General features: G+C 34.2%; 1 protein-coding gene across 3 annotated transcripts in view; it reads left to right on the top strand.

Moving 5' to 3' along the window:
* The first annotated feature begins 859 nt into the window (after positions 1-859).
* The window catches only part of LOC106670461 (protein mini spindles), a 29,621-nt gene continuing 6,745 nt past the window's right edge, over positions 860-23,735 (top strand). The window contains exons 1-27 of one of the 3 annotated variants that reach the window (XM_024230444.1): positions 860-879; positions 12,909-12,989; positions 13,051-13,244; positions 13,305-13,511; positions 13,573-13,744; positions 13,848-13,968; positions 14,031-14,254; positions 14,314-14,508; positions 14,651-14,831; positions 14,912-15,024; positions 15,089-15,224; positions 15,428-15,591; positions 18,044-18,192; positions 18,253-18,471; positions 18,554-18,755; positions 18,827-18,976; positions 19,217-19,453; positions 19,526-19,688; positions 19,747-19,916; positions 19,975-20,145; positions 20,223-20,342; positions 20,432-20,584; positions 20,643-20,846; positions 21,351-21,486; positions 21,560-21,753; positions 21,838-22,076; positions 22,239-22,445. In XM_024230444.1, coding sequence (XP_024086212.1) covers positions 12,936-12,989; positions 13,051-13,244; positions 13,305-13,511; positions 13,573-13,744; positions 13,848-13,968; positions 14,031-14,254; positions 14,314-14,508; positions 14,651-14,831; positions 14,912-15,024; positions 15,089-15,224; positions 15,428-15,591; positions 18,044-18,192; positions 18,253-18,471; positions 18,554-18,755; positions 18,827-18,976; positions 19,217-19,453; positions 19,526-19,688; positions 19,747-19,916; positions 19,975-20,145; positions 20,223-20,342; positions 20,432-20,584; positions 20,643-20,846; positions 21,351-21,486; positions 21,560-21,753; positions 21,838-22,076; positions 22,239-22,445 — 4,475 coding nt within the window. In that variant the 5' untranslated portion in view covers positions 860-879; positions 12,909-12,935. Of the gene's footprint in view, positions 880-8,308; positions 8,455-12,908; positions 12,990-13,050; positions 13,245-13,304; positions 13,512-13,572; positions 13,745-13,847; positions 13,969-14,030; positions 14,255-14,313; positions 14,509-14,650; positions 14,832-14,911; positions 15,025-15,088; positions 15,225-15,427; positions 15,592-18,043; positions 18,193-18,252; positions 18,472-18,553; positions 18,756-18,826; positions 18,977-19,216; positions 19,454-19,525; positions 19,689-19,746; positions 19,917-19,974; positions 20,146-20,222; positions 20,343-20,431; positions 20,585-20,642; positions 20,847-21,350; positions 21,487-21,559; positions 21,754-21,837; positions 22,077-22,238; positions 22,446-23,735 lie in introns of those variants that run through there. The other 2 variants (XM_014400836.2, XM_014400837.2) reach the window with 2 other exon arrangements.

Here is a 23,735-nt window from a genome sequence, read left to right as displayed (position 1 = left end):
ATTGGAACAGATTTGTCCTAGAGTTTGTGCTTCATTAAGTGATTGTTGTGTTGGCACGAATTTTGAACACGTATTTGCAGGTTTTTTAATTATTTAAAAAGATAAGAGGATTGTTTTACTTAGTTAAAAGTATTGCAGTTGTGGGTTAGGGTGATGAGGGAAGTCTGCCCCGTATACGCTGAAAGCTAACGGTCCTAGGATGCTCCCTTGACGAACACCAAAGATGATAGAATTGAAAAGGTTGAGGTTCGGTAGGTAACACGACTTAATTTACTTGCTGTCTCTAGGATCGAGCTCAGGTTGTCCATCGGAATACTAAGGAACTTACGAGTCGCCAGGAAACAATCGCAGGTCAGAATTGAACCCGCATATTCGCATGAGTGTGAGAGGGATGATTACATTCCCGAGGTTGGGAAAGTTAATGCGAAGTTGTGCGTAGTCGTACGATCAAAAATGCAACTTTCAAAATGAAGGATTCCAGGATGAGTCTCATCCCCCAGCCAAATGTGTTTTTATCGTACACATAATCACGTCTGGAGAGCTCGAAAATTTATCCTTATCAAATTTCCGATTTATCCGTCAAATTCCTTTCAGAATAACATTCTACATAAAGAGAAAACATTTTGGTTTGATAGCCAGGTTAAGCTGTAGAATGATTTGTTGTTTGTTTCTCGCTTGCTCAGCTGTTTTCTCATAGGGGACCCGCACCTCGGGACCTTCCCTTTCCATAATATTTACTCTGGAACAAAACGTCTCCCCGTTGAAAATCTACAAATCCCCTTTTCTTTTACAACTTTACTCTGGCGGAGCGAGGAGGAGCGATAAATAAGGAAAATAACCAAGACTTAATTACAAGAAGGCAGACTTGTCTGGAAATAAGTGAGCATTTCTTTTATTTCTTTTTAAATAATATTTCTTTAAGACTCGACAGGAACGCCATTTACAGCAAATATCAACATATGAGACCTGGATCTTTCATTCATGGTTTTCCTTGAGACCATAATGGCAGAACTCAATGAATTTCTTTATATTACAATATAAAGAACATTACATTAATTAAGTATAAAAATCATTATATAATTTAACGTCATAACCCTTCTGGTAATATAAGCTAAGAATAAACCGTGTGTCAGCAGAAGCGAAACAACAATTAAACCTCATCCCGGTTGTCTTACTCGGAATGAGAGAAACGGGTTTTAGGTTTGTTTGAAATTGCTAAAGTCTGTTTGTCGGTATGTTGACGAGTCTCAAGTCAACCAACCGTAGGTCTCAACTAGCCCGAGGGGTTTGGGCCCAGTTAGTTGGACCCCACAACTTAAAGACTTCCCCCGACCGAATCTCCCGCACACCTAAATCCACCGCTGAACCTCACTTCAACAGACAATAATAATCAATCAAACCCCTTTCTTATTATTAAAAAATAACTTTATACTTAACGAAAGATCGTAAACTAGTTTTAAGTACATTTGGTTTCTTGACTTAACTTAAGCATAAAATTAAAATATAAAAATATTTCGACAGCTGGATTTTTTTTGCATGACTGAAAATGTTGGAACATCGCGCTCTTAAATGTGACGTATGCTCTTGTTTTCATATAAAACTTCGTGTCATTTGCATTAATTTAAACGCTTTGACTTGATTAGCCAAATTCCCAATGTTTCAAAGTGATTAAATCTGATCAAAGTGATTAATTTGTGAAGTTTTTGAATTTTCAATGAAAGTACGAATATTATCAATAGATCAAGCTCGCAGAAACTTTCCTCCGCAGTTTAATATTGCTAAACTATATTTCAGCATATACGTCATACGGTCATAGACCTCAGCTAGTGGTACGTCAAAATTATTTCCAGTATTTTTTAGATTGGATAATTTTAGTACAGTCAAAACAAACAAGATACATCTCACTTATTGAGAAAGTACCTTTAATTCTCATCCATCATCATCATATGCGCCATGATGTCCTCCTCTCCTTCTCAAACCTTTCTATTGTACATCCAAAACTCCCCAAGTAAAAAAATTCTTGAACATGTCCTAATGCTCTCTACTGTACTTCGAAAACAACCTCAAAAGGCTGTCGAATTTTTAACCGCAATGTATCCAGTTGTAAAATAAGTGCGGACTTATCGTCCCTCTAGAATCTGTCAGGTTTTTTACGTTTGTTTTACGCAATCCTCGGATTTCCCATTAATGGAGGTTTTCAGAGCTTCGAATACGCAAAAATCTGAAAGAATGTCAGACAAAATAGATGGGTGGAGTAATACATCACAACCTCTGTCGTGAGTGTAATCCTAGTGGGAAAAAAATCTTTAGCCTATGACAGTCGTTTTTGGTCAATCGCTGACTTTAGACATAGACGGAAGGAGCTTTTAATAAAGCACCCCAAATTCCCACCATACACACTTTCTTGGGTTGAAATTGGGTTGACTTTTGGAGTTACAAACGGTGTGTCGCTGCGTTATTGCAGTGTCACTAACCTCACTACCCACAACCTCCTCAACAGTCCTTCTGTCGACGAACTGATCCGACACTGCTTCCAAAAGTTCCACACCCAGCTCTCAATCTATCCTTCTGTTCAAGCTTATTGAGTTGCACCATTCGCTGGTTTCTCTTTAAATGTGTCCTCCACCAGCCTCTCGAACCAACCTAACATTATTGCTTAAGCTCTATTTACACTTACCAATCTCTAGAGCCAGGCATGTCTTCTTCATTGACGTTGGCTTCGAGACGTCTTCGCTGCTTAATCTTTCATACTGAGTGCCAGTATTGGATGGTTTCTCCTGGAACAGTGGTGCAGTGTCAATGTTGTGACCTGGAGAAAAAAACATATTTAAGTATGTACATTGCAATATAAAAACTTTCCACGTTATCAATTTGGATTTATGTCCCTAATTGTTTTGCGTTTAATTGTAAATTTTTAATTATTTGTTAAGCTTCTTAAGTATAATCCGTCAAATAAGTTGTTTCTAGACGGGATCGAATCCCCATTGATGCGGCCCGTTATAACAAAAACGCCGAGATCCTTTGAGGTCGAAATCATCCTTAAAGTAAACATTTGGCTCTGAACATTTCAAAGGAAAGTCAACGGGATATTATTTATAAAGTTAGCCCATGGAACTTCAAAGAGGCTTAAAGCACACAGCCTACAGATTAAGGCCCCCAGGTTAAAAATTATATAATACTTTATTGTTTTCTTTCCTGTACAAGCACTGTTAAACACTTTGTCCTCCGTTGCGGTGTTATTAATTTTTATTTTTTTGCCTTTTCCGCGTCCTTTTTCAGACGTTTAATAAAACCTCGAGCCCTTTGTCAGGGACGACGTACATTTTTCGTCATATTCGACGTATATTAAATTATTGTATCTCCTGTGTCGCTAAATATTTTTATACGTTTATTTATTTGTTTTATTTTCCTCTTTTCTCTTAAATCGCATATGTAACGTACACTGGTTCCTCCTAATTTATTTTAAATATGAAGAAAAAATCAAGTTAAAATAAATTTTAAAAAACTGATAAACTACACCTTTATTAGTAAGTACGCGTCTTTTAAGTTTGAAATATATCTACGGTGTATGAAAATATTGTATGACCATTTTTTCCATTGAACCCTCTGATTCTAGTCAAAGTTAGTTGTCATTTGTTCATCTGACTTTATGATACAATAGTTAAGTTGATAACCAAAAGCCAGAAATCAATAAGGCTTGATAAGTAAAGAAATAAACCACAAATGGCATATTCAATTCGTTTAATTTCAAATAATAACAATTGTTAAAAGGGGTTTCACAATAAAAACATGATTCAGCTTGACCATGATCAGTTTTATCAATTGAAATATAAAGCAAAAGAAATAATTAGTAGGCACTTCGTTCAAAACAGTCAGTACTTACTAATTTTGACTAAGTTCAGTTCCAGTCTGAAAACGATGGTACTACAGCATCGAGAGCGCATTCTAGTATGAACTCGATGAATTGCCTCATTTTCTAAGTTTCTAATAGAAATGATAAATCGTGGAGTTAGATTAAAGTTTCTAATACTTTATTTATTTTAAAGATTCAAATAGAGCTTTAGCCGCCTTATACATATCCTAAAAATAAATCTAGTTTTATAAACATAGTAAAATAATAATACTAATAGAATAATAAAAAGTGTGCAAAACAATAATATATTATTTAAAATATTAATTATTTATAATTGAATAATGAAACTATTGGGTTGTCTGGAAAATAATGCAGTTTTATGGTTATAAGATAAAAATGAATTAAATGATTTTAAACATATTTTATTAATTAAAATACCCTCCATCACTCTCAATACACTTGTTCCACCGTGGCAACTTCTCTATACCTTCTTAATAAAATTTTGAGTCTTTATTATTAACAAATTCTGTAAACGCATTTTCTAATAACTTTAGATCAATAAATTTTTTATATTGAAAAAGTCCAGATGCCTGAAAAAATGGTAGTCGGTAAACGAGAGGTCTGGAGAATACCGAGGGTGAGGCTGAACCTCATAACCAAGATCCAACAGTTCTTGTATTGTCACATGTGGGACATGGAGGCCAAGCCTTGCCATGTAACAGAATTGGCCTTTTCCAATTGTATATTTTTATTTTGTGAGTTGGGAGCTATGAAAATGTGATGCAGCTTCTCCTTTGTCAAGCCACTCCCCAGAACTTTATCATAGTAAATCCACTTTTCATCACAAGTAACAATTCTATCCTTTATTTACAGGTAATTAAGAGCTATTGTAAACAAAATAAACAGTAAATAATGCTCTGTTTACTTCCTTTGTTTACTTTTGAACTAAGTAATCCCACTTGCACAAAAAGTAGCATTATGCCCTTCTATTCTGCTGTGCATAATATTCATCATAATATTCATCATTTCAGTTAATCTTTTTCTTTTGTTGATTTCATTTGTTACTATTCTTATTTTTAAACTTTTTCCAATGGCTCCAGTCAGGCATTTCAGTGAGTATGACAGAGTCAGTCATAACGTTATTAGACGAAGGATACAGCCAGTGTGAATAGCCAGGAGACTGAGTAAATCATTCTACAGTAGGAAGGGTTCTTCGGCGCTTCAGAGAAACAGGGCTTCACACTACAAGGGTCGACCTAGGGCTACAGAGGAGAGAAACAATAGATTCATTCATCATCAGGCTCTACGAAACGGATACAGGAAATGAGATAACAAACCTAATAAGACAAGTCCGAAATGTTTTAATTTCCTCCAGGACTGTAAGAAGAGGGCACAATGAAAATAACCTCAAGGTCAGCACCCTGCTCATGGACTTCTTTTACCACAGTTCAGGAAATGGCCAGACGCTTCAATTCGCATTGGAGCATTTGAATTTGACGAGTTCTCTTTACAGATTAGGTGAGAGTTGGCCTCAATTCTTCAGATGGGCATAATTTCATGTGGAAATGATCAGGAGATAGGTACGACCCATGCTGTATGGTTGTTCAGGTGGCATTCCACAGTAAGTCAGTAATGTTCAGGGCTGGGATTTCCTTGGACACCCGCACCGAATTGGTTGTTGTGCAAGAAAAATCTCTAACTTCACAGAGGTACTTACAAGACATAATGGAAGAACATGTAGTGCCATTTGCCCCTCCACATCGGTTAGAGATTCTTGCTAATGTGGGATAATGCCAGGCCCCCTTATTTTTTTGTGTGTTTTTGTTCTTTACTTAATAATTATGTTTTTAGATTTGGGTAACCAGTAAATAGTACATTTATTCATACTTTGAATACCAAAAATAGGTTTGGTTGTAAAAATAAGACATTTAAAAAGCAAATGCTTGTTACCTGATTCTTAAAAAAAATAAAAAATTCAGTAAAGAATGCACAAATCAAAATAAAATAAATAAAAATGTAAAAATGCTTTTTTGTTCCCTTTAATAATGAGTATATCCACCTCTGGCATGAAACTGTTAAACGCCATTGCATTCCTTGGAAGATATTTCTAATAAAATCCTGAGGAATTCTTTCCCTTTCATCAAAAACAGTTGTTTCCACTCTTCAGGGGCGTTAGGACCGGGTTTCGCTGTTGTACTCATCACTTAAGTTGGTCCCAAATGTGTCTGACTGGGTTCAAATCTGAAATTTGAGCTGGCCACACCACCAAGCACTCAATTCCAACCTCATTCAGTTAATCATCCACAATTCGTGCTCTATGGGGCCTGGTGTTAGCAATAATTAAATTAGCAATATAGCATTAAAAGTAGAGATGTATTCCAGAGCTACAATTTTAAGCCGTATTGCTCTCATCTTGTCCAGGGACTTCAGGACTCTTGATTATGACAAACATCTAACGTTCTTTGCACAAATGTCGATTTGGGAGCCTGAAGAAAACGTTCTTCCATACATCCTATGGACTGATGACTCCAAGTTCACCTCCAATGGAATACAATACCGTTGGAAATTTCGAGTGTGGGCGGAGGAAAATTTGAGAATTTCATACTCTTGTCATCATCAGGTGGTTCGCAGTATCAATAGTATCAAAGTGTAGACGTCTAGGAAATAAAACAATTTGGTTTTATTTCTACGAAAATAATTTAAATGGTGCTCAGTTCCTCAAATTTTTGAGGGAGGTTTTACCAACATTATTACATGATGTTCCTCTGCAACAATGACAAAGAATGATTCTCTAGCTTGATGGCTGCCCCCCGCACACAATTCTTTGGAGGTGAGACGTTATTTGAATCGTCACTTCCGGGATAGGTGGCATAGGACCTCATGGCCCTGTTGCCCTCCTCGGTCACCCGATTTAATTCCATTCGACTATTTTCTGTGGGGCCATTTAAAAAACAGTGTCTACACCAATCATAACCCAGCAACCTCAGTTGAAGAACTGCGACAAAGGATAGAAAATGTTTGTGAATCCATCTTCCCTGATTCTATCGCTCTGAGTACTGGTGAAGATTGGTTAAAAAGGATCAAATCTTTGCATCTTTACACAAGGCAAGCAGTTTGAACATGAAATGTGATTAATAACAAACCAAATGACATTTATGTAAACTTTTTGCTCTAACTTTGTCATTTTTTGACCAATATATAATCTGATTGCACCATTGTTTTAGCGTAAATGATCGTTTAAAATGGTGTGTCAGTAGTTATAGGGTCGTATTCGAAATTTGAAGTTGAACTCGGCCTGATGTACTCTGTATATTTTTTTTTCCAAAAAAAAGGTAAAAATTTGAAACTAGACTTTTTTTAAATAGTGTCATTGGTGCAAGAGAAATTAAGCCGGACCATCTAAAAAGGGCACCCTGTATATATTCAGTAAATTAAAGTTTTATAAATTAGCCAGTCGATTCCACATTAGGTGATGGAGAGGATGGAAAATGCTTGTGAATCCATCTTCCCTGATTGATTGACACTCTGAGCACTGGTGAAAATTGGTTAAAAATGATCAATCTTTGCAACTTTACGCAAAGGCAAGCAGTTTGAACATGAAATGTGATTAATAAACAGCAAACTAAATTACCAATTTTTTTTTAAACCTTTTGCCATAACTTTTACATTTTTTGACCAATTTAAAATCCAATTGTTTTTGCACCATTTTTTTTCAGCGTAAATGATTTAAAATGTCAGGTCGTATTTGAAATTTTGAAATTGAACTGGGCCTGAGTTATCCTGTATAATTTTAACACTTTTTTTTTTTTTTTTTTTTTTTTTGATAGCGTCATTAGTTCAAGAGAAATTCAGCCGGGACATCTAAAAAGCCCTGATAACGTTGCATATGGACTCAAAATAACTAAATAAAAAAATCTTTCATCGGACTGTGCACCATATCAAGGCCCTTTCTTAAATCTTGTAGCTACTTTTTTTTTTCCAAAGGTCACTAGTATTACCTTTATCAATGGGAAAATATGGATTAAATTAAAAATGAAAAATTACCAAAGTGGATCTTTGAAAACGGTCAAAATTGGGGTTCGTCGTTATTTCGTCGAACCAGATCTGACTAGTTTTGTCGTTGAACGGCAGTTTTTTTTTTCTAAAATCGCAAGGTTCTTTCGTTTAAAACTTTAAATTCGGCGAATCGATTTCTTTGTGAACGATTCTACTATTTAGGAGTAGCATTGGAGTTGTTTTTTGTTTTTGTTTTTATTTACGTGGAATTAAAAGAGTGTGATTTTATAAGAAAAATATTTACAATTAAATTTTACCTTATCGTTGAGAATAAAAGAAATAAAAGGTGAATCCGTCTTTAGAAATAAAAATCGATATATTTTGAGTTTGGCGTGGGACGGTTTGTCGGAGGCAGGTCGAAATCGAGTCTCAACTGTTTTTCCTCGATACTGGATCGAATCGAGCCGTGTCAAGTCGGCCGTGCTCAGTCCTGAAAGCGTTAATCCTGTCGGCCGTCTTTCCCCGTTACTCCTGACAGTTTGTGTTTCTCGCCGTTGATAACACATCTCCGGATTTTCATGAAACGGACCGGATCCTAGACATAGGTAATTGGTTTTGACTCAAGAAAACTTACAATCTAGATTAACCCGTTGAAAATTGATTTTCCTACCTACTCGGCCGTTTTGAAAACTAATTGAAATCATTATCAAGGGGGGGTTGTCTTATCTAGTTTTCCCTTTACCTTAGGAAAAAGACAAAAAAAAAAAATTAATCCACACGTCTATTTAACGCCTAGGCTTTATCCCTGGAGTCGCTTTTCCGACCCTGCACGACTGGTTCAATCCAGTCGCAACGCAGTTCGACCCGGCCCGTTGCACCTGTCTCAAAAATCCCTTTTTACCCATTAAACACAAATACACGAATGACGCACCTTCTCATTATTCATCGCCCACTCCGCAAATTAGACCTTTTTCCCATAAACACTCCAAACCCAGCTTGATCAAAATATTTAACAATTTTATGACAGTTTGCCAAACTCATTTTTATCTTGTTGCTGTTTGAAGGGAAGTATACCGAATATGTCGGCCCATTTATTCATTTCATGACATTTGCTCGTGAAAAAACTCATTACTGACATCTACCTAGGTTTTATTTGTTTCGCTGAAGAAGGTAGATTCCGAGGGTTGTCGACAGCTGATTTCTTACCATAACGCTTCATTTTATAATCTAAACCCACTATTAAATAAATCAATCCAAAATTGAAGATCCCAAACCTGCAACAAATAAGCCTGATGTCATTTACAAAATCAATTGTGTAAATTGTCCGGCAACTTACATCAGAATTACATCCGAGTATCTGGATAAAAGGGTAAAACAACATATCTACAATTGCAAAAAACCCAAACAAAATCCTACAGCACTGGCTACCTACCGTTGTGAGCACCAACACAATTTCGACTTCAACAATCCAACAATATTACACACAACAAAACAAACATAAACGTAACTTTTTAGAATTGGATTACATCAGCAGAGATAAACACAGCATCAATTATAGAATAGACACGTATAAACTCAGCCACAACTACACTAACATCATAAATCAAATTCGATATAACGTACATATGACACACAAAACATATAATACAACTTTCAATTAATTATTCTTTTTATGTAAGGTCTTGGTTGAAATAAAAAAGTTAGTGTCATGAACAGGATTCGAACCCACGACCTTCAGTTCAATACACTGCTGCACTAACCACTATCATGACTTTGAACCACTCGGACACCAACTCTCCATCTCAACCCAACCTTTCGAATTTTCCCTCTTTTTGCCATTTTTCAAATGTCATGTAATCAGGATTCGATTCTCAGCGACTTATGAAGTGGCCAGGGGGAGCCGTTATTGAAGTGATACTTCTTTACTTATTATATATCAATGTATTTATGTTTAGTGGTCTAATTGACCAAATTTCAATTAATTATTTTTATATGTAAGGCCTGGATTGATATGAAAAAGTTAGTGTCACGAGCTGTATTCGAACCCACGACCTTCGGCTCAATATGCTGCTGTTCTAACCATCTGAGTGACTTCGATCCACGCTGGTTTGAATCCCGCTGGAGGCACTAACTTTGACATTTCAACCAAAAACCTTACATAAAAAGATTAATTAATTGAATTAATTATTAAAGTTTATTATGCTATCTAAGGTCTTGTTTAAGAAGAAAAAGTTAGTGTCATGAGCGGGGTTCGAACTCATGTCCTTTGGCTTTTCCTCTCAACCAAGACCTATAATAAAGAGTATAATTAATTTAAATAATTAATACAGCCAGTTATGATACTAAACATATATGGATTAACATAATAATTAAAGAAGTAATTACTTTGCTAACAGCTCCCTGTGGCCACTTCATACATCACTGAGAATCGAATCCTGTCCTGATTACATGACATTTAAAAAATGGCAAAAAGAGGGCAAATTCGAATTAGTTGTTGGTTGAGAGGGGTGTTGGTGTCAGAGTGGATCAAAGTCACGTAGCTCATGTGGTTAGAGCAGCAGTGTATTGAGCCGAAGGGCGTGGGTTCAAATTCCACTTGTGACAAATTTTTTCATCTCAACCAAAACGTTGGATAAAAAGAATAATTAATTGAAATAAACACTTACTGTTGATTGATAATTACAGTGATTCCCGAATGTGTTGAGTTAGGCTACTTCACGAATATTTGTGCACTTTGAATTGAACAAGAAAACCGACAATTAGCCGATCACCGAATATTGAATATTGTTGCTCGAATAACCAAGCTCCAGTTCCCACTAGTCAGGATTCGGCAAACCTTTGCTCGGCCAGATAATCTAATTGAGGGTCCGCCACCACCCTCTAACACTAATTAATACATTCACTTCCACACAACAATGTCTTATCGATCTATCATTATATTCTCATACTGAGGTACCTACACACTCTATATTGAGCCGAGGAATGACACCCTTCAAACACCCTCACTTCTAAATATCAACACAACTTGTCGTTTAGTCAAACCTCAGTTTTATCCATCTCACCAATGTCAGGCTCCAGGGCCCATTCATAATCAGGTGAGGATGATCTCTCATACAATTCAGATCTAACCAATCAAATTGAGGGACTATGGGGTACTCACTATCCACCACCCTCTGACTCTAATAAATACATTCACTCTCAATATCCCAAAAGAAGAAACACAAAGCGAGATATCTATCAATTACTAAATACCATAAAACAACCCTTTTTTTTTTCTTTTTTTTTTTTTTCAAAAGATGAAACAGAGGTTGTAATATTGTTAATGTTAATCTATTTATAATCTCCATTATTATCTATAGCTTCCCATTAAGCATAATGCTAAGATCTCAAAGTTTTGTCAATGACTCCTGTGTGCGAGAACATGTTCCTCTGTTTCTTTTTCTTTCTGGCAATATCTGCGCATGCTTTTTTCGATATATACTAATATAATGATTTTATTTTATTTATTTATTTTTTATTTATTTATTTATTTGCTAACTGAATGTAATTAAACCAAAACAGATATTCGACTCTTGGAAAAACTACTTTTATTTCCACATTCCAATTTTTAAAAAATAATTATTATTGTTTTGTTTGGAATTTTTTTTTTAATGATTTAACAATACTGAGTGAATGATTTCAGAGTAAAATATTTCTGATATTGAGTTTTCAACTCTCGGTGCTTAGGTGTTTTGAAGAATTTGTTTTATGTTCAACTTCCAATCTGTTCCATCAGTTGCATATTTCTCACTTCTCGGTTCTCAGTCACCTTGGCTTGGAAAAAGGGCAGAACCACGGAAAAACAAAACAATAAAGTCTAAAGTTTCTAATACTTTAAGTTGAAAAATTAATTTGGTGGATACGGGGCTATTCCAGAACTGAAAACAGATGGCAAAAATCTTCTTTTTTGCAAAAATTTGTTCATACAATACTTACAAACAAGTATAAATCTAGAGCTGGACTATTCTGTTCTAGTTTCTTGTATAATTTTTTAGTGAGTCAAAAATGATATTGCTATTGGAAAATTGATTAATTGATTCAGATGAGTCAGAAGAGAAAGTTGAATCTATTGTGGCATTGACATAAATAAACCACCTGTTTTTTTGTCCTTTGGTAGATCATATAACATTTTTAGATAATTCAATTAATTAAGGTTTTAAGTTGAGATAAAAAAGTCAGTGTCACGAGGGGGATTCGAACCCACGACCTTCGGCTTGATACGCCACTACTCTACCGCTCGATCCACTCGGGCACTAACTTCCCATCTCAACCCCACCCTCGAATTTTCCCTCCTTTTTGCCATTTGAGATGGGAAGTTAGTTCCCAAGTGGATCGAAGTCACGATAGTTGGTAGAGTAGTAAAGTGAGTAGTATAAGTGGTAGAGTAGCGGCGTATCAAGCCGAAGGTCGTGGGTTCGAATCCCGCTCGTGGAACTGACTTTTTTATCTCAACTTAAAACCTTAATTAATTGAATTGTATTAATTGGTCAAGCAGACCACGAAAAATAGTGAATTTTTAGATAAAATGAACTGTTTTAATCTATTTAATTTTTCTGTGTATGGGTGTTTCTCTGTTAATCTTTAGTCATTTAATGTTGATTTTTCAATGGTATTCTAGTTTTTAATCTTTGATCTCTTGGAAGAAATCCTTATTGACCATTTTCTTATCCAGTAATTGACATTATAATTTCAAAAAATGGCATGGCCCTCATCGCTTAATAGACTGAGAATTGAGCATTGTAGGATCATTGAGCATTTATATTTCTCCATCAATCTTTCGAAGAATATAACATCTTAATGATTATCATCACCTACCTACATTAACAAAACTTAGTGGCTTTAAACGTAGTGGATATGTGCCAGCCCATCCATTACAAAATAATGTGAAATTCGATCATTATTTATTAAAATTCCGTGGCATTTTTAGATGATAAATTCAATGTAATTTTTTTTTTTTACTGATAGTAAGGAGTGGCAATTGATATGCCACAAATTTTAATTCTTTGAATGTTTTTTAAAGGTAAAGGAACTTTTTAAAACATTCAATATGGAGGAGGAAGATTTCTCAAAGTTGTCAATTGAGGAACGTTGCACCCATAAGGTATAAATTTATCGTTTTAAGATAGACGTGTTTTTAGCTGATTTTTGTTTTTAAATTTTAGCTTTGGAAAGCTCGTCTAAGTGGGTACGAAGCTGCTGCAAATCTATTTAGGCAGATCGACGATGAAAAGTCACCGGAATGGAACAAATATATGAGCCTTGTGAAAAAGTTCGTTGTCGACAGTAATGCACCAGCACAGGAAAAGGGTTTGGAAGCTGTTCTCGCGTTTGTTGAAAACTGTGCCTCGGCTGGAAAGTAAGTTTTACGCATGTGGATTTCCAAATGGATTTAACCATTTTTTCATTATACACTCAGAACTGCTGGAGACGTCCTAGCAGGGCTGGTACAAAAATGCATATCAGCACCTAAAGCGCGGACAAAGGAGTTGGCCTCACAAATTGCTCTCATGTACATTGAAATTGAAAAACAAGAAATTGTACTCGAAGAGTTGATGAAAGGTACAGAGTCAAAAAATCCGAAAATCGTGTCTGCTTCTATCCATATTATAAACCAGAGTCTGACGTAAGTTGCCTTATTTATGCAAAAATCTTTCAGCGCTGTTTATTACTATCTCTCCTTTTAGTGAATTTGGTGCTAAAACCGTAAGCATAGGTAAGATTTTGAAACGAGTTCCAAAACTTCTTGAGGATCGTGACAACAATGTCCGTGCAGAGGCCAAATTATTATTGCTGGAAATGTATCGATGGTTAGGACCTGCGATAAAGTCACAGCTTTCTAACTTAAAACCAGTTCAGGTAAACTAAACTGTTACTTTTCATACTTTTTTAATAAATAGTTAAATTAAAAATAAATTAAAAAAAAAACTTAAATCTTGTTTGTGCAATTTTCTCTTGATAGATAACAGAATTGGATGCTGAGTATGAAAAAATCAAAGATACTCCCGTCAAGGCTGTAAGGTTGCTTCGTTCTCAGCAGATTAAAAAAGATCAGGAAGTTAGAGACAATGGTGGCGATGAAGGTATAGATTTTCATTGTTAACAAATTTTCTGTATGTGTTTTATACATTTTGAATTTTCTAAGGTGATGGAGATGAAGTATACGAACAAGCGGAGGAGATTAATCCATACGATCTTCTCGATCCTGTTGATATTCTTGGTCAACTTCCAAAAGATTTTTATACCCAATTAGAAGCTAAAAAGTGGTCTGATAGAAAAGACGCTTTAGAAGCTTTAGAAAAATTGTTAAATTCATCCCCTAAAATTGAAAATGCCGATTATGGCGATTTAATTAGAGCGCTTAAAAAGGTAAAAACCATCATTTATAATCAGATCAAAGCAAAATCTAATTTTTTTTCCTTCTGTAGATTATTAGCAAGGATTCCAACATAGTTGTAGTAGGTCTTGCAATAAAATGCACCACAGGCTTAGCTAACGGTCTTAGAAAGAAATTCCATCAATATGCTTCTGTCATGATGGCAACATTATTCGAAAAATTCAAGGAAAAGAAACAAAATGTGGTCCTTGCTCTCAGGGAAGCAGTTGATGCCATTTTTCCCTCTGTAAGTATTTTAAACACAGGAATCCCCCATCAATTTTGTAAAATTTCAATCAGTAGCAATTTTTCTTTTGAAATATTTTAATTTTAGCAATCTTGCTGAACTTTGCTAATTGCATTAAATACTGTTTAATTTTGTATTATAGACATCCTTAGAACTCCTTCTGGAAGATGTGATAGTAAGCTTAGACAATAAAAATCCTAGTATTAAGGCTGAAATTGCTTCGTTTCTTGCGAGATGTTTCGCAAAATCCACATCTGCTGCACTGAATAAAAAATTATTGAAACCACTCACTAAATCATTGTTGAAATGTCTAGTTGACCAAGGTAAAAAAAAAAAAAAAAAAAAAAAAAAAACTTGGAATTTATATTTTACAGCCTCTTAACAAATATCGTGATTATTTCAGACCCTGCAGTCAGAGATAATGCAGCACAAGCTTTGGGCACCGCAATGAAAGCAGCTGGGGAAAAGAACATCAACCCTTTCCTAGTAGATGTCGACAACCAGAAAATGGCAAAGGTAAATATTTAAAATGAACATGTAGGTTGTATTTTCCTCCTGTAATCTCTTTGTTATTCAATAGATTAAAGAATGCTACGAGAAAGCGGAAATTTTGGTCAAACCACCTAAACCACAAAGCACAAGAGCACCCAAGGAAGAGGCCGCAAAGAAATCAACCCCTGAATCGAAACCAGTGGCTAAAGTCGTCAGACCCAAAGGTAAATGCTTGTATACTACTCATTTTCACTGCAAATCAGAGGTCATATCAACCCTCGGGGTGTTGGTGTAAAAAAAAAATTGTAAGTATGTTGGGTTCGAATGCAGGGCCGCAGTGATGTAGCCACTGACGCCCCGCCCCTTATTTATTATTAAAACACTAATTTTTTCTCGATGTGAAATAAATAAGTTAATATAATTGCAGGTGCTAGTTCAGTGCCTTCTGCTGTGAATCAAATGGCGGGTGTCTCCCTTTCGCAAGAAGAGTGTCTTCAAAAGGCTCAGTCTTTGTTAAACAGCTCTTTAATATCTGATCTTACAGATTCAGACAGCAGTACGCGATTAAATGCGTATATATCTCTTCTTAAGGTTAGAACTCATCAAATAATCATTCACTATATTTTGTGGTAATAATTGGTAATGGACCCTAACAACTAATTAATAGAATTTTTTTAAAAGTAATATACATATTTTTTATCCTTGGACACAAAATAATTATGTATTTCTCTTCAGGTTGATTATTTGCGTTAAGTAGGTAATTATATTTTTGTATTTACCAAGACACCCAGTTGATATTCGTTTTCTCCACAAAACCCCTGAATACTAATTTTTGAGAAAATTGAAAAAATAATTTTTTCCTCTAATCAACCTTGTGTTTAAGTTGCCTTCAATTGTTTAGCGATGTAGATTATCAACCAGCTAATTCAGTGCTCTCAGTTATCGGGTTTGTGGTCAAGATAAACAGCAAGGTTTTGCTTTATTGCCAAGTTTACGATTGTATATTTACTCAATCTCAAGGGGCTACAATGACACAAACTAATAACAATACAATAAGAAGATTAACAATACAAAAGGAATACACATTTTTTGTTTTGGACGTAGAAAAACAATGCTCTAAGCTTATAAAATATTTGTGAACATACAAAAAATACATTGCAAGTATCAAAATAAAGGCATGCCTTTCTTTATCCTCAATGCAATATCGCTCAAAGGCGATAACAGGCCAGGTATATTCTTACATAATATCCAATGCACTAATGCAAACTATCCCTCTGTTAGGTTCTTTTTTTTTTTTTTTTTTTTTTTTTAATAATAATAAATTTGAATAAATTGTGTACTATTATTATTATTTTTTTTTTTTAATTTTCATTTTACGAGGGTTCGCAGCAGCAGAGGTTATATCAACCCTCGGGGTGCCGGTTTTTTTGAAAAAAAGCTCATTTGTAAGTATGTCGGGTTCGAATGCAGGGCCACTGGATTCGAACCTAGGACCTTTACCTACAGTGATGAGCACTGTGTCAACGCCTAAACTGTTGCGGCCACCTACACCCCTACTAATATTATTGTAATCAGATTTCAAATTGCAAGCATAGGGATCTTTTTGTACATACATAGATTCTTTGAGTAATCTATGCCCTAGAATTTTTTCATAGTCTACAATTTTTATGTCTTTTTTTTTAACTTAGTTGTGTTTGTGTTCAATTGAATGTTTCAAAAGTCCCGTTCCTGCTCTAATATAGTATAAAACAGTTATAAAACCTTTAGAAAGCTCGAAATATGTGTTCAACCAAAGTAATGTTGTGATACCCAGTCTAGCTAATGATATTCTACTTACAACTTTCATCGTTATATAAAAGTTATACCCATAATGGATATAATTATAGATGTAGAAATGATAAGTTCTATACCTAATGAATCTAGAAAAAATAAGTTGAGAGCAGAAGTGGCTAATATAATAACTAGTGGGGTAACTAAATCAACACATAGTCAGCATTAAAAAGCAAATCGTTAAAAAAAGTAAATTTATTAAAAATAACCCCAATATTATAATTTTTAAAGCAAACAAAAGTAAATGACTGTAGTTATTTGTAAATGAAAACTTGGAAGGGAACATACTATACAAAAAAGAAAAAAGACCTAACTTTAAGGTTACAGAAAGAATGTAATAAGATAATTGACTCTGTTTGATAAAAAAATTATTTAATCAGTCACAAAAATCAAAATACAAAACTCATAATGCTTTCCCTTAGACCCATAGTGTCATGTACAGGTTTTCTAAGGTTGTAGCTGGAATATTAAGTAGTCGAGATCAAGATTGGGTCCAATTAAAATTTTGCCTTAACATAAAAGTTATTAAAAAATACGTTAACGATTTGTTCTTAATTATAAGGACAAATGAGTTAGATAAGGTTATTCAAGCTTTTAACTCGTACCACCCAAAATTCTTGTTTACCCAAGAAGTTGAAGAAAATGGTAAATTACCATACTTAGATTTATTAGTGATTAGGGTTAATAAAAATTTGGTTACAGAATGGTATCAAAATTCTACTAGTTCAGATAGATTACTTCACTACAGTTCCTCACACTCTTTACAAATGACAATCAACATAATAACGAATAGTCGGGTAATTCAAATTGGTGGTCAGGGATAATATTTAAGGGTTCAATGATGGTGTGTAAACAAAGAAGAAGATTCTTTTTATTTAATAAGATCCTGCATATTATTTTCTTATTGTAGGTTAAAAAGACAAATTGGCTGATGTATAATAACCTTGAAATATAAATGCATAACAAAGCAGAAAACTTAATTACTTTTAAAAAATTCTCAGGTTCTATGGCCTATTGTCAAGAACACTCGGACAAGAGTTCAATATTTTTTGACTTAGTATCATCAAAAGAAGTTTCTTAAGCTTTTAAAAATGCATTAAAATAATTGAACAACTCAACATCAAGATCTAGATAAATTTAATAACTTGTAAAACAAAATAATAGATAATTATATTCAAAACGTTAATGTTCATTAATTATTTGAACTTTACAGGAAATAAAAAGTTGTGATGTTAATGAAGAAACTGGTCAAATATTACTTCATGTTCTCAATTATGCTCAAATTGAGGAAACCGAACCAGAAATAATCAAATTGAAATTACAAACAATGAAATTTATTGCTGATACCATGCCTCTTTTGCCGTATGTATTGGGTTGATAGATATTTCAAAATAACAAAATATAAAAAATATTCATTTTCAGAGACATCGCATCAGTAGTACTTCCTGAAGCAGCTGCGTTAATTCTTAAACCTGAATGTGGTGAAAATGCCATACAAGTTCTCTGGTCTTTCACAAATTCTTTGTCTCTTGATAATGTCGCCAATTCTCTACTTGCAAACGAGAAGGTTGTTAATGATTCGAAACTGTGGGCGGAAATGTTAAACTGGCTGTCTTTTGCGATTATGAAAACTGGTGTTGTGTAAGTATTAAAAATAAGTAGTCCAATTTTTTAAATATAATGTTTCTATTTTTAAATCACTTCTTTTTTTATGTTCATTTAGGAATTCAGACTTTATTGTAGACTGTGGAAAGAAAGCGTTGAACCATAGTGATTCAGCAGTTCGAAACGCTGGCTTGGCATTGATTGGAACGATTCATTTACAAGGTGGTAGTAATAATACAGGTGGTGATGCCTCTCCGTTAAGATCCACTGATACTTTCACAAGGCCTGCAAAGAGTGCAAGCAGCTCAGATATTTCAAAAGTAAATTCAAATTGACATTTTTCTCAGAAATTATTGCTGAAAATGTTCATGGATATTTACTCTGTGTTTAGCGTGCCAGAGAAAAGCCACAATCAGCAGGTAAATCTGGTGAAAATGGGAAATTGAATAAAGCTGCTAGTAGTGAAATTCTTTCTCGAATTGATATTGGACCACAAATAACAGAACAAATTATAAATGAACTTAGCGATAAAAATTGGAAGGTATTTATTAAGAAATATTTTGATGTTCTTTTCTATTTGTTCATTTATTTTTTTCCACTCTTCTATTTGTTCATTTATTTTTTTCCTCTCTTCTATTTGTTCATTTTATTTTTTCCTCTCTTCTATTTGTTCATTTATTTTTTCCTCTCTTCTATTTGTTCATTTATTTTTTTCCTCTCTTCTATTTGTTCATTTATTTTTTTTCCTCATTTCTATTTGTTCATTTATTTTTTCCCCTAGGTAAGAGCTGAGGCAGTATCAAAGATTCAAACGATTGTCAGTTCAGCCCAGAGCATTACGCCAAACCTTGGTGAATCACCCATCCCTATTGCTGCTCGAATCAACGATAGCAATTCAAAAATAGCTGCAAGTGCGATCGCACTTGTAGAATCGTTAGCACACGCCATCGGGCCTTCTTGTAAACAACATGTACGAGTATTTTTACCAGCATTAATCAAAGTTATGGGAGATACAAAGGTTTTTATTTTATTTAATAAATAATTTTAAAATTAATTAATTATAGATTAAAAATACATATTTTTTCATAAGCCATGGATCAAAAATGCCGTCATTCCATGTCTTAACACTTGGGGTGAAACAGGAGGTTACAAAGAATTTTTTGAAGGTGAAATAATTGCAGATGCTTTAAAATCTGGTTCGCCATCACTACGTTCAGAATTATGGGCTTGGCTCAGTGAAAAATTGCCAAATAGTGAGTATTCTTTTCTAAAACATATTTTCATTGATTTACCGTTTTATTTACTCCATAGTCCCTCTGAGAACCATCCCCAAGGATGAGTTAACAGCCTGTCTACCGACATTATATGCTAATTTGGAAGACAGAAATGCCGAAGTGAGAAAAAATGCTTGTGAAGCCGTTCTAGGATTTATGATGCACTTAGGTTTTAACAATATGTCCTCTGCATGTGATAATATGAAGGTTAGTCATAAAACCCCGAGGGGAAAATTGTTGCACGACTTTAACATTTATTCAACAGGGTGCTAGTGGGGTCCAAGTGAAACAGATACTGGAGAAAACACGAGGTAGTGTACCTGAAAGGGCAGTACCGAAATCAAAAAGTTCTCCTGAAAAAAGCAGCGCCAAACCGTCAATCGGAAAGTTAGCACCAGGATCGTCAGCAACTATTACTAAATCGACGAAATCAAAGGTAGTCATCGAATCAAAATGACATTTTATAAATTTAAATGAATATCAACTTAAGCCACCAATGACTTGCTTCTTTAGGGAAATGCTGTCGTAAAGTCTGCAGGCAGTAGGAAGAAAGACGAAGACGTTGATAACAGTCCTTTACTACAAGTCAATAACTTAAAACATCAGAGAGTTATCGATGAACAAAAGTTAAAGGTAATTTTATGACCCTGAATATACTCTTACCTTGTGACATCAGTTTTTATAACAATCATCAGTTATATCAATGATATTTTTTTTTTCAGACTCTAAAGTGGAATTTCGTTTCACCACGTTCTGAATTCATTGAATTACTTAAAGAACAAATGCTATCTGCTAATGTGAATAAAACATTGATTGCAAACATGTTCCACACAGATTTTAAATACCATTTACGAGCTATAGATGCACTAACAGAGGTAAAATATAATTAATTATTTTATTAATCTAAAATCTTACCTGTTTTATTTCTCCCAGGATCTACCAACCAATCGAGCAGCTTTAATAAGTAATCTAGACTTGATTTTACGCTGGATGACGATACGATTTTTCGATACAAATCCTTCAGTGCTGTTGAAAGGACTTGAATATTTAAATACAGTATTTAATGTCCTCATCGAGGAAGAGTACAATATGCTGGATAGTGAAGCTTCAGCATTTTTCCCATATTTGATTTTAAAGGTATGTGTGTTTAATTTTTGATCAATCACCGTTTTAATTTCTAAATGAAGAATTTTTTAATGAAGACTGGAGTAGGAATTTTAAACTCATAAATGAATCTATTAAAGAAATCGTTTATAATATCAAGCAGATGCTTTTTCACTGTTTCAATCCTTAATGAAGTACTTAGTAGTATTTTTAAATAGGCCCTTTCTCATCATAATCCTACCTAACCTAACCCAACTCTAATCATATTCCTACCTAATCTAATCTAGCCCAATGGTTAAACAAAAATTATTTATCCAGACCAAAACCATATCCATGGTAAAAATTTCAATTTGGCCACCATTGTTCTTAGTCTTTATGAAATACTTTGTAATAGTTTTCAAGATGTTGGATTTATTTCTTTGCCTTTTTGATGTATTTGTGGTTTTAAATTTTAAAATAAACTACTTTTTAATTTGCATCCTCTTATATTATGTGTATATTAGAACAATTTAAACATTTATGGTAATCAAATTATAGGTTGGAGATCCAAAGGATACTGTTAGAATCAGCGTGCGTGCTTTGTTCAAACAGATCGGGGCAGTGTATCCGTTGACCAAGCAATTTGTTTATATAATGGAAGGTGTTAAATCGAAGAATGCACGTCAAAGAGCTGGTTAGTAATTTTCCTACTGAAGCGTTTATTTCAAATGTTTTGTTTTCAAACTTTTGTTTTAAACTTTTTACAGAATGCTTGGAACAATTGTGTTGGCTCATTGATAATTATGGGCTCAATGTGTGTCATCCTTCACCTCAAGTGTCTTTGAAAGAAATAGCCAAACATATTTCGGACAGAGACACTTCAGTCCGTAATGCTGCATTGAATCTTGTTGTTACGGCGCATTTTCTCGAAGGAGACAAAGTGTTAAAAATGGTTTCTCACGTCAGTATTACAATCGTGTTTATTACGATGATCCATTCTTTTTTTTTCTTTTTTTTTCACATGAATTTGTTCATAACGCTTTAGATATCTGAGAAAGACTTCAGTCTTTTAGAAGAAAGGATTAAAAGGGCAAACAAGAACCGACCCATTGCCAGTGTTAAACCATTGTTTCAGCCCGTAACCACTCGGGATCAACAACAGGAACATTTAGAGTCAGAAATGCAAGAAGAAATGTATGAAGATGAAGAACAACCTCAATCACCACGCCAATATCAGCAGATTCAAACAAACATAAACGCCTCAAGAGTATCAGAAGTTTCAAGGTATCATTTTCAACTTACCAAATATTCGATTCATAATGGTTTCAATTCGTTACATTTCACATGTTAAAAAGCAACTTTTTCATTTATTCATTTTTTTTTTTTTTTTCTTGGTTCAGTAATTTAAGTTGAAAAGCATTTATTATATTTTGTGCACAACTTCAGCGAGCCTGGAAATATGACCTTTACCTTGGAGATGATTAAAGGATTTGATTTAAACACCGTCCCTTGTAATCAAACATTGACATTGGAACCTGAAGTGGCGCCCAAAGTTCCGTCTAATTGCACTGTAACAATTGAATCGGAAATGGCACAAACACTCGATATGAGTGTTGATGAAATTATGGAAGTGGCCGAATTAAAAACAAGCCCGTTAGTATGAGGACAAAAGGCATTTCGGTGGATAATTGTGTTCATTTGTGTTTCATAATTGTTCGTCTATTCTTTAATTATTTGTTGATTTTCCATTGTTTTACATTTATGGTTAAATCATTTTCTGTTAGGATTTGATGATATATGTTGGTGTTGGCTCTGTGGTATTTCGAGAGATAAGCAATATTATTTTGTTTTTAATCTTTATCGACAAGAAATTTTATTTCGTAAAGTGTATTTTCCTCATAATTTAACATTATTATTAACATAATTAACATTATATCTGTGATTGATATTTTATAAAATTTCTGTTCGTCAAAAGATTACTAGTTTGTTTACCTACAAGAAGGTATATTTAAAGTACAATAAACTGGTAATATTTTCTCATGTTACGTTAATCCATTTAAGGATATAATTGAAATTTAATTATAAGCGGAGGCTTGAGGTATCACAGATTTCAATTGAACTTTTTCTGCTATTCACAAAATAATTTACCACTGTTCATGCGTTCTTGACAATGGGTTCTAGGAGCCAAGAAGAAAAAAATTAAGTTTTTTTTTTTGTTAAAATTGTTTCTTAATAAAAAAATATTTTAACCTACTTTGGTACGTCACTTGATCACAAACTCTGTATTTCAATTTTTCCATTGTTGGGCAAAAAAGTGGCCACCCTTAATATTTTTAATTATCTCTTACATAATCCTCCATTGATTGTTTTAGAACAATATTTGGTCCATTATAGGCAAAAAAAGTGGCCACCCTTAATATTTTTAATTATCTCTTAGATAATCCTCCATTGATTGTTTTAGAACAATATTTGGTCCATTATAGGCAAAAAAAGTGGCCACCCTTAATATTTTTAATTATCTCTTAAATAATCCTCCATTGATTGTTTTAGAACAATATTTGGTCCATTTTAAAGTATGAAAGGTAAATTAAGACACAGATAGAATCTCCCCCTTGTGATTACAATGGATCTTGTAAATATACCTTTGAATAGTCAATCAGTTTCTTTGATTGGATTTCATAAATCTTGTTTTCGGATGAGTCGAGGTTTTGCTTGAGGTCTTCTGACAGCCAAAAGAGAGAGAGAGAGAGAGTTTGGAGAAGAACAGGAGAGTGATATATCTCTGCAACATTTTCACCCTGGAGAAGCTATGGAGGTGATGGTGTTACAGTTTGGGCACGCATTCCTATGGAAGCTTGCACAACTTGATCTTCTCTCGAGGGTTCCCTAACAGCTGTGTGATACATTGAACATTGAAGATGTATTATCAGAAGAAATTGTAGG

This window comes from Cimex lectularius, unplaced genomic scaffold (assembly GCF_000648675.2).
Source record: "Cimex lectularius strain Harlan isolate CLEC.00 unplaced genomic scaffold, Clec_2.1 scaffold31, whole genome shotgun sequence".
NCBI classification, from domain to species: domain Eukaryota; kingdom Metazoa; phylum Arthropoda; class Insecta; order Hemiptera; family Cimicidae; genus Cimex; species Cimex lectularius.
The sequence above is the reverse complement of the archived record's forward strand: the minus strand, read 5'-3'. Positions and strand labels throughout refer to the sequence as shown.